This window comes from Austrofundulus limnaeus, unplaced genomic scaffold (assembly GCF_001266775.1).
Source record: "Austrofundulus limnaeus strain Quisiro unplaced genomic scaffold, Austrofundulus_limnaeus-1.0 Scaffold31, whole genome shotgun sequence".
Classification (NCBI taxonomy): domain Eukaryota; kingdom Metazoa; phylum Chordata; class Actinopteri; order Cyprinodontiformes; family Rivulidae; genus Austrofundulus; species Austrofundulus limnaeus.
In genome coordinates, this window is record NW_013952433.1 from 2,495,831 (window position 1) to 2,507,188 (window position 11,358).

Consider the following 11,358-nt stretch of genomic DNA (forward strand, 5'->3'; position numbering starts at 1 on the left):
TTCAGGTCATGTTCCAGTTTGGGCCTTTTCATAATTTTTCCACTTTTATCATTTTGTTATCATCCTCTAGAAGCTAAAATGAGTCATTTCTCAGCCACTATTTTTCTATAGCCTGTCTATAGACACTTGAAGTGTAGATATAAGTGATATAACGCCAACATTTTTTTTTTCATGCAGCTTGTTTTTACCACGCTCCCGTTTCTGTGTTTAGCTGTGAGAATTAATCCTTACGGCCAGGTTTAYGGCAAAAAATATTGATAATAACTCCGACAAGTTGCTTACAAATCTTTCAACATCCGATGCATCTGTGTGACAAATCACAATGAATTTCATCAGTTTCTTTTGCAATCCTGTTTACATGCAAACATGAAGTAGGCTATGAACATCTCACATAAAATAAAAGGCCATGAAATGGGTCAAAAACAAAATAAATTCTAAAAACAATGCTACATGCATTTTATACACAGGTACATTCATGGAAAGTTATTGACTGGTTTTATTTTAGATATTTTAATTTGTTTACACGTTTGTTTGTTTGTTTTTTGTTGTCGTTGTGTGTGTGTGTGCGCGCGCGCGCGCGTGCGTGCGTGTGCGTGCTTCCATTAGTCTTGTAGTAGCCATACAAACAGGCATTCAAGAGTGCTCCTAAAAGGTGCACATTTTAACTAGGCACTTGAATGCACCACTATGCCTCGTTAGAGCTGCCCAATCAGAATCCAGGATACTGGGATGCGGGTGTTTCGCTCTCGTGGAGCAGAAGCAAAGACGCGTGAGTGAGAAAACCAGCAAGAATTCCGCTCGTCAAGAGGTACGCTTGTTTTTAAAAAACGAGATATTTTAATACCACTGTTTTATGCTTCATCTGTATAATATTCGCTGACTGTAAACCTAATCAAACTGACTGTTGGTAGTTTTCGTGGTGATTCTGTTAATCCGCGAGCTAACAGTAGCCTGACGATTAGCTCAAACCAACGGCCGGGTAGCGGTAATTTACAATTTTATAATGGTCTTCCCAAGTCATATAATGTAAAATGTAATATACTTCGCACTGTCCTGCGTTAAGATACTACGCGTTGGTCTACAATGTGCACGATAAAAGTGCTAAACCGCACACTTGTTGGTTGCGAAAGCATTGTTCATAGCATGCTGCCTCAGTTTCTGGCTAGCAAGCTAACAGGTTTGGAGTAGTGCTAAAAAATGTGTCCCGATTTTTCCGACCGCTCAATGTCAAGACAGCGTAGCCTGCCTTGAAAAGGCGCCTTATGTTGAAATAATCGAATTGTAGAAAGTTGTGTTTTTTTAATTTATTCCGATAAACATAAATAATTGAAGGCATTTTTCACTTTATCTATATCGTATACAACCGCCTTACAGTGCATTAGTGCATAGCATGTGAACAGGCYGATTTTGACAGTAGGGGCGCTTTAAGGCACAACACCGGTTAGCCTGTCAGCTTTCAGTCACCGCCCATAACCACGTATCAAAGTGCTTTCGGGTAAGTTAAGCGTGAAGTGCTAATAAACGTCCACTTTGTCTGTTGGTATCGTCTGACATGTTTTATATCGTAAAAGGATATGCTAACTCTTCTTTAGCAAACCGCAGCTGCCATTATCGTGTTCATACGTCACAGGGCTGCGCTTAGGCAACACCAGGGTTGATTATAATCTGTCAAAGTTAGCTTAGCGTGTCTGTCTAACGCTTTCTTTGGTTTCTGACGATTCATCAGTGTGCTGTTTTTGCAAATATCAGTTTTAAAAAATGAAAATGTGTCACTGACTGCCGGGTTATGCTAAGGATCACAGATGATGAAACAGCTGGTTTTTCATTATCACTTTAATGTTAACTCATTCTCCTCCTTATTACCGAGTCAGTGTTGTAGCTCATAATGACTGTGCCTTTTTTTTTTCTTCATAATGACTGTTCTAAAATAATGTTTGGCTTTTAACAGAGGAAGGACAGACACTTGGTCATCATGGATGTCAGTAAAGGTAAAAGCAGACGCCAAGTAGCATTTATAAAGTGGAAAAATGTCTACTTGTAAACATATTTAAGAAAATAATTTTATAATATAAACTCAGTTTGTTTGCTTGTGATTAGCACAAAATCAGAAATATTTTCTAAAATCTCAAAGGTGTTATCAGTTAAATAATATTGATCAGTTTTTCACTTTAAGGTTTAGTGAAAAACAAGCTAAGATTTAACAGGCGTTTTCAAGTTAGTCAGTCTAATGATCATTAATATTACAAGGTTTATTTGGTAATGACTTGTGTTGACAGTTAAAGGAGATCTTGTGATGCCAAATCCAGGAGGACAGACAGACAAACCTGGCAGCGGCAACTTTGCAGAAAGGTTTGTGCAGATGATTTGTTGTTTCTTGTGCGTTTGATAGAGATTTACATCCTTGCTATCTTCACAATTCAGTTGCAGACTGTCGGTTTCTTGATACGGAGTATTTCACTAATGTACATACTCAACCTCAACCAGTGGCATAGTGAAGCATATTTAATACGCTATGTAATAGAGTTGGGCAAAATTGCGTCATGTGCAGTTTGTCAGAAAAACTGTCAATAATAATTATTTGTCACTTTGTAATTAGTACCACGTAGTGACATATTTTCTGTGTGAGACTCACCCTCACTATCGAGTGAGCCCATGGCTTATTGTTAACTAAATATGCTGCTACTCCATATTGTTGAAAAGGTGGACTTCAATTCACAGCTCACTATTTTAACCTCTTAAATGAAGAAGTTAGTTTGACTGATGATTTGAAAGTATAATTTTACAACAAAGTGTAACTAATTCAGAGTCAAAAACATTCAAGTACAATTGTCATCTATTTGTCATTATTGACTAAATGCCACAATTAATTGTGAATATTTATTTTTGCCAATATTGCCCAACCTTAGTACGTAATTTAACTTTATTTGATCATTACTAGATGTTTGGGTTTGGGACTTTGTTTCACTGCGGTCAGAACATAATCAGTCATTTATCTTTTACTAGATCTACATAGTTTCAAAGTAATTTTTTATTTCCTGTCACTAATGAGGTGCAAAATTATTCCTGTTTTGATTAGGATGCATCTAGTTTGCTACAATATCAATGGAGCGCTATTTATATTTTGTTTCTGACAAATTAGTAGAGCAAAAGAAAAAACTTTGTAACTGTTTGCATCTTTTGCTGCAATAAAACGTTTAATTTTTAAACTCAATACTTCAGGCATTCATTTATACAGCTACCCTAAAATGCAATGAAGCAAAGTTTGCATATTAAAAGTTTAAATGTTAAAGATCAAACAATCTTAATTTTCTAGAAGATTGTGAATCACATATGTCCGTTTGTTTTTCTTCTAACAAAGCATGCTCCCCAAAGCAGTGAAGAGGCGAGTGCACGCTCTGAAAAGGCTACAGGTGCAGTGCGCTAACATAGAAGCTAAATTCTACGAAGAGGTCCATGAGCTGGAGAGAAAGTATGCAGCTCTTTATCATCCACTGTTTGACAAGGTACATTTCTTTAATATTATTTCCTAACACTATAACATTAAACTGTTTAAATAAAAAAAAGATTTAGTAGTTTTGTTTGGGCACTGGGTTCTCCTTACTGATCCAATCTGAGATCTTTGAGGGTGTTTCTTTAGTGCTAAATAGAAAACCGTCCTAACGAGTAGTCGGCTGTGTCTTTGTCAGTCAAAGCTATTTCCAGAGACCGTGACAAGAGCCGTGCCATTCTTAAACACTCGGGAGAGAGTGACAGCTGTAGTCCTGCTGCACCTGTCGCTACTGTGTTCATGTCATGTGTGTCTGTCAATCTCTCTTCAATGACCAGTGTACTGGTTCAAGCAGAAATGAAACCGCACTAAATTCAGGTCTCATGTCTTGTATCTCTCCCAGATTTCTAGCCAAGTAAGAAATTTGCCATGAAAGGTAAATTTGTTTAGACGTTTACTGATGAAGATTTCAGCAGCACATCATTTTTAAAACYAGTATGCTAACAGAATCTTTAAGGGGTATCATTTTTAAACAATCTTTGAACAATATGTCAGATATTTAAGGATGTGAATGTTGTATAAATAGTAAAAAAAAAAAAACAGTTTCTGATTTTGGTTGCTGCCATCTAGAATAGCAGATCCAGACCTGAGCTCTTCACACCAACTCCCGCAGCACTGCTGAGCGCTGAGCTTGCTTGTGGAAGCTTAGGAATGATTTAAAATAAATAAATTTAAAACAGTCACAAAATTTCTGATAAAGTTTGTATGTTGTGTCACAGAGACGAGATATYGTCACAGGAGCGGTGGAACCCACAGATGAGGAGTGTGAATGGCACAGTGACAGAGATGAAGAGGAGGAACTAGCTGTAAGTATTTTTTTTGTTTGTTTTGTTTWATGTGTCAAGTTTTCTCTGGAAGCCTTTTTTTTTTCTTAAACTACAAGTGATTGTCAAGAATGAGATGAGGATGAAGCCAACATTGAGTTTGTCAAAGTATTAGAAATACCATGTTACGGAAATAACACAATTTCATAACTTTATATTATTATAAATATAACAAAATTTTGAAATTACAGTTAAGGTTAATGTTTAAGTGTAGAAAATACCTACTTCTACTATGAAATAACTACTACTTTGTTGCTTAATTGGTCTGTACTTTCTGTAATTGGTCTGTCTGAGTWGAAATTTCCACCCTTGTATATAAAGAAGTGAATTTTATTTTCTCTGCCATTAGGAGGAAGTAAAGGAAAAAGCTACAATTGAGGATGCAAAGAAAGAGGAAGCCAAGCCAGAGGAAGACCCGAAGGGCATCCCTGAGTTCTGGCTCACCATTTTCAAGAGTGTGGACATGCTCAGTGACATGCTGCAGGTACTACGTCGATTCATCTCCTACTCAACAAGTCTCGCCACATTTCTGAATAGTGTCGTGTCTTTTTGGCCTGACTCATGACGTGTTTTTAATAGGAACATGATGAGCCCATCCTAAAGCATCTGAAAGATATTCAAGTCAAATTTTCTGAACCAGGACAGCCGATGGTCAGTATCAGCATTCATCTATATCAAAACAATGCTGTGAGCTATTTAAAATTCAGAGTCTTACTGATCTTTCTCTCAGAGTTTCACTTTAGAGTTCCACTTTGAGCCCAATGGCTACTTCAACAATGCAGTCCTCACAAAAGTCTACAAGATGAAATCAGAGCCGGATCCATCAGAGCCTTTCTCATTTGAGGGCCCAGAGATCATCAACTGTGAAGGGTGAGTGTAAAAACATGCTGCTCTGCTTTTGAAGAGTTAATTTTTTTAGATGTTTAAGATAAAAACTATATTTTATCTGGTTGCTAATACATTTTTGTTAAATCTTTCTGGCTTTGCATCCCAGAGCCTTACTGATCTTTCTCTTATCGTTTCATATTCGCCTCATCTTTGTTTTTGCTGCTACTCACTTTTCTACACTTTGTCTCTCTAGATGTCAGATAGATTGGCACAAAGGGAAGGATGTGACGGTGAAAACTATTAAGAAGAAGCAGAAGCATAAAGGTCGTGGCACTGTTCGCACCGTTACAAAACAGGTCCCAAATGACTCGTTCTTCAACTTCTTTAACCCTATCAAAGGTGAGGATGCATTAAAACACTATGTTGTGTTTATTACACAAGTATATTGGATCTGTGTTCAGATGTGGGTGGTGAAGCAGCCTGATTGTGTATCTTGTTGGTCCTGAATTGAACGAAACTCTACAGCAGGTGGCACTAGACTTTTACATTTTGTAGAATCCACCCATCATTTTCCCACTTAAACTGGACTTTGTATTTCAGGTCATCTTAGAAATTTATACATGAGCTTGTCAGTGCTTCAGAAGTTTTAATCATATTGGCCCACATAGAAATGAAATGAGTGAATTATTTTTTTTTTAATAATGAATTGGACAAAACCAGCAATAATTTTATTAAAACATTTCACAAATGAATAATTCTTCTATAAAAATCTGTAGGAATACGTGATGCTTCACTAATTGTATTGTCAGTTGTTTTTTCTGTCATTTGCCAGGACTTGTACTGAGTTTTTTGGAGGCATTGGTTGTGCAATGACTAATCCAGCTGTAGCTTCAGTGTGTAACTGAATATAAACATCTGTGTGTGTCTGGTTCATTTAGGTGATCAGACTCGAGATCTGAGAAATGATTGAATTATTCATTGCTCACATGATAAATAATGGTTAATTGACTTTTCTTTTATTGTATGTTTCCTCAGACATATTTTTCTTCGGCATAAATAGAGAATAGTAGAAACTGAACATGTTTAATGGGATTCTAAAAAAAATCTGTTTATAGTTTTAAAAAGGCAAACCCCTTAAAGGCACTAATAATTCAAAATAAAGCACGAAAGGAGATGTACAATCAGCTGGGCAGACTTCATTAGAGGAGCTTGTTTAATCTAAATTTGATGTTGAAGTTCATTGAGACCTCGTGTGAATGTTGTCATTGCAACAAGCATTAACTTCTATGTTTAAATACATTTCAGATTGTAACCTTTTAATAATCTGAAAGCTGTCCCAAGAAATCTAATGTCAGATACTTAAAAAATGTTGCTGTGTTTTTTTTACCTTACAGCTTCACCAGATGGAGAATTGGTGAGTAAAATGTTTAAAAGTTTTCTTTTTTTAAATAAATGTTACACCTTCAGGTTTGTGTTGTGTGATTTGTTGCTATGAATAAAACCTTGTTTTGTAGGACGAAGACTCAGAGTTCACCCTAGCAACAGACTTTGAGATTGGTCATTTCTTCCGTGAAAGAATAGTTCCCAGAGCAGTCCTGTACTTCACTGGTGAAGCCATGGAAGATGACGAGAGTGTAAGTACTCTTTTTCACTTTCTCTCTCTCTGTCTCTCTCTCTCACACACACACACACACACACACACACACACACACACACACACACACAAAGAAGATCCAGACTTTGACTCATAATATGGGAGAAGCTGAGCTCATATTGACCATTGAGTGTGCTTTTTTTCTTCGTTCTTTTCAATCTTGATTGTTTTGCTTTTTTGCAGTTTGAAGAAGAGGAGCTGGAAGAAGGAGATGAAGAGGTTAGTAATCACCTTTTTAATACTGTATTAGATCTGAAATAACACACACACACACACCAGCCTGACCTTTGAACTATCACAGTCCTCACAGGCTGCTTTTCTCATTTTGTGTTGTTTTCCTTTGTGTCTCAGGAACAAGATGAGGATGGTGATGAAGATGATGATGAGGGAGACTTTGACCCCAAGGTCAGTTGGCATCACGTGTTTTTTGTGTTTTTGTTTTCAATACATACATTTTAAAAATCTTGCTTTTTTTTTTTTTTCTACAATGCCTTTTTTTTACACACAACTGAACAGGCCAAACTAGACAGTCAAGACAGAACTTGTTTTAGGGCTAAACWTTTGCTTTCAAATGTGATGAGTGCCCCAAAATGTGTTGTGCTTTATTGTACATGTCGACACAACACAACTTCTTTGATGTTATAATATAAAAAAACAGCAAAAAAAAAAAAAACAGTTAAAATTTGTTAAAAGAGCAATATAATAAACATATAAATATTAGGGGTGTAAGAAAATATCGATACACTGAAATATTGCGATATTTCATTTCCCGATACTGTATCGATATTCTAAAGCCCTGTATCGATTTTTAATTAAGGTTTAAAATGTCAACCTTCTTGCCAACTGTTCATTTTTGTTTTAGTTCAGCCTATGACCACTAGCAGGCAGCAGTGAGCCAGCCATTTGGCTCCTCTACCTCTTGAGCGCCAGAGAGTAAGGGTAGCATTATTATTGTAAGTAAACATTAGCTTTTTTTTCAGTAAGAGGTTTTTATTTAATAGAATTTTTGGACAAAAAAAAAATCACAATATATCGCAATATATTGCCTTGCTTACAGTATCGTAATATATCAGGATATATCGTATCGTGACCCCTCTGTTATGATATGTATCGTATCGCCAAATTCTTGCCAACACACAGCCCTAATAAATATAAGAATAAAACCAGGACTAAATCTTATCCTTACCTACAGTAATAATAGTTTTCTGTAGTCTTTTCTTATTTCAGACATCAAATAAGTAAAAATCACATCAAAGTGAAAAAAGGCTCAGTCAGATGCTCACATTGTCTGTGAGTCAACTTCTCTGTTTGTTTAGGTCTTTTAAGAATTAATCTGTTGTTCTTAAAGACATTTTACTGATGTTGGTACTTTTGTGTTTATATAATTTAGTTTTTTTTTTTAATTTGGGGGGGGGGGTGCGTGTGTGAGGCTGATACCAGGGATTCAACTAGTCCCTTGGCCTTAGCATCAGCCGAATTCTTACCCTGAAAGACATTTATTTTGAAAATTGAGCTAAAAACATGTATATGTATTTATTTATTTATTTGTTTATTTGGGCTGCAAGATATTAGGAAAACCTGCGATGTGCGATAACAGTGCTTAATATTGTGATGACGATATGACTTGCGATAAATGAAAAAATACGTATGTATGTAGTGTTCATCTTTCTGCTCTGGGTTCAAAACCCAAAAAAACAACATAAAAAAATAACCATTTCCATTTCAGCCTGATTTTTTTTTTTTTTAATTGACCAAATACATGAGACTCTATTTGATTGGTGAAATATTTCAAGCTTCCAACTGAATGACAAGAAGCATAAATGCAAATTTTTGAGTCAGCCATTTATTGCAGTTTATGCAGTTGTTGCGATACGCATATTGAACAGGCTATTATTGCAATGACGATAAATGTTAAATATATTGTGCAGCCCTAATATATATATATATGATGTTTTATTTAGGTCTCTGCACCCTGTAAACAATAGTCACCAAGGCTGTTTTCTGTTTCTCGGTTTTATTTGTTCTTGGTGAAGTGCGTTTTCCCCCCGTCTCCTACTTTTACCCAGAAGTTACTGAGTTTTGCTCCAGGAAGTCAGAGTTCTCATTGATGAACCTTGCCAATGTTTCACTGTGTGCTCACTTTCATCTCTAAAAAGTTACAATTAAACCTTTTCACACTGTTGTCTTTCCCTTCCCCTGGATTTCCCCTTCATTACAGGCATAATCAAACATTCTCATCCATGCATTTCTAGGTAAGGGAGAGGAAGAGCATCATGTTCTTCTACGGTGGCTGTTGTGTAAACAACTTGCTTTCTTTTGACTGCATTTATTATTCCCTTCTTGTAGTTCAAGGCGTTTTCAACCTTCGGTTTATGTCTTGGGTAAAATAGGCCTCTGTCCTGTTTTCTCTCCATCTTTTAGCCTTCCCTTCTGTATTCTCACCCCAGTTTCTAGCATTGTTCTTTGTTTTACCAGCTCAGATGCTTTCATTTTTCTCCATTTGCTTTCTTCTGGCTGCTAGTTGATACTGAAAGCCTTCATCGTCTCTTGCTATTTTTTAAACTTGTGTTTTTCTCCATGTTGTCTGCAGAAAGAACAGCCTCAGCCTGCCGAGTGCAAGCAGCAGTAATCTGGATGATCAGGGGTGGGAACCTGCTGTTCATCAATTCTGTTCTCAGCCAATCCACAAGACCTCTGACTCTTACAGGATCTGCCCTTTTACAAACTCTCATAGGACGCTATGGAACTCCAACCTGCATTTTTACTGTGCATGACTTTATTTTCTTCTGTCTTGCGCCCATCTCACCCGTTTTATTCAGCTTCCTTCGAACTTGAGCAAGAATTGACTTGACTACTAATGAAACTGCAAAAGGTGTCACATATAGACAGTCTTCTTTAAGGTCGGTATCTACTTAAAAACTCGGAATAATATGGAGAAAATAGAAAACGAGTTCCCAATTGTTCATAAATAAATCAGTTACTCAGGGTTTTTTAATAGCAAACAAGCAAAGTGAGTTTACCAGAAAACTGCTGAACAAGTTAGATTATCTGTCACTGGGTTAGTTTTTCTGTTCTTATGGTCATTTTTGAGACTTACAATGTATTACTTTGAATTTCCTTCACTTTTTAAATGTTCATTGTGTCACTGAACTATTTATTCTAGTATCTTGACGCTGTATAAAATGTTAACGTTTGAGGGGATTCATAGGTTTGTTCACACTGGTTTAAATCCTTTTAAGATCAACAACATAATAAAACTGCCAAGTTGCTTTTTAATGGTTTTTCTTAGCATTTAAAGATTCCTCTTGCCAGGTTTATTAAAAGCCCTATAAGATTATAACATGCAGGTATTTCACTAAAGATTGCATTCATTAAATATATTCATTGTCTTTACCTGTGTGTTAACCAGAAGAAGTTTAACACATTTCTTTTTGTTGATTTAGTCTGGATTGTGCTGAATTCCCCTTTCAAAGTTGACAGACATAAGCAAATGGTAGTGAACCCTCAATTTTTTTGTATTATTTCTTGTTTTGTGTCTGTTTCTTAACAACTGTTGTGTTTGTGATGGGATGTGGACAGGAAGCTCGAAAAAATGTAAGCTTTGTTGCCAAGAAGCCAAATGTAAAAACACACCGTCCTGTTTTTATAAAACCATTTGCCAACTGTTATTAACCGGTGTAATCTAACTGAACAATTACAGTTTAATATTTAAATCTATTATTGTCTAATAATTCAGTGGAATGTTTGTGGGGACAATTAAAATGGAACAGGGTGCCAATGTATTTCCCATTCTGCTAATGGTTTTCTGGCCGTTCATTTGGAAACTTTAGCCTGAACAGTCTTCAGTCATAGTGAATTAAATCCACAACCCCCCACCCTTTTTTTTAATAAGAAATGATTGTACATTTCATTCGACGGATCTCTGCAAGCCACGGTTGACATTAATCGACCACATTGGACCGTGTGCTAGCAATGGCCTTAACTGGTTCTTATTCACAATTTGTTACTTGCGCAGTATTTCTTTTCAATTTGTACAGAGTTAGTTAAGATATTCTATTAAAGATGTGTGACATGGAGCTGCGTTTTAAGCCTTCATTTTTATCTTTGTGACAAGTTTTGGGGTCTGTTTTACAAAGGGGGTCACAAATATATTCCTTTAAAGAATGTATTTCAGCAAAACGTTCAAAATGTCTCGGTTGTCTGATTTGTTTTTGTGGTAATTTCAAGGGGAAAGTTTTAAAATACATAAATGACGTTTTCTGTCAAAATGCTCAAAAGTATAATTCTAAATGATGGCAGAAGCTGAAACACGAGCTAATAGTAATAAAAATGCTAGATAAGACATGATTTTAAATAAAACATGAAAATGTATTTTCATGAGGAAAATGTGAATAAAGTTAAATATTTTGATAAGTATAAAAAATTTAAAAAGAAGCAATTATCTGGTGAAATAAAAAAAGAAATGTAGAGTTTTTTGCTAAATGTGGAAAAATAACATGAAAACG

General features: G+C 35.9%; 1 protein-coding gene across 2 annotated transcripts; it reads left to right on the forward strand.

The window, feature by feature from the left end:
• Positions 1 to 663: 663 nt before the first annotated feature.
• On the forward strand, positions 664 to 10,929 carry nap1l4a (nucleosome assembly protein 1-like 4a). Of its 2 annotated transcripts, XM_014005578.1 has the most exons (15): positions 710 to 808; positions 1,949 to 1,988; positions 2,277 to 2,349; positions 3,359 to 3,503; positions 4,267 to 4,353; positions 4,721 to 4,855; positions 4,951 to 5,022; positions 5,102 to 5,241; positions 5,453 to 5,598; positions 6,594 to 6,613; positions 6,714 to 6,833; positions 7,037 to 7,072; positions 7,205 to 7,258; positions 9,072 to 9,105; positions 9,444 to 10,929. In XM_014005578.1, exons 2-14 carry the CDS (start codon positions 1,973 to 1,975, stop codon positions 9,075 to 9,077), a joined length of 1,050 nt encoding a protein of 349 aa, XP_013861032.1. In that variant the 5' UTR covers positions 710 to 808; positions 1,949 to 1,972; the 3' UTR covers positions 9,078 to 9,105; positions 9,444 to 10,929. The 2 variants fall into 2 exon arrangements, with proteins under 2 accessions (XP_013861033.1, XP_013861032.1); XM_014005579.1 differs by lacking the exon at positions 9,072 to 9,105 and having other exon boundaries at positions 664 to 808.
• Positions 10,930 to 11,358: the final 429 nt, after the last annotated feature.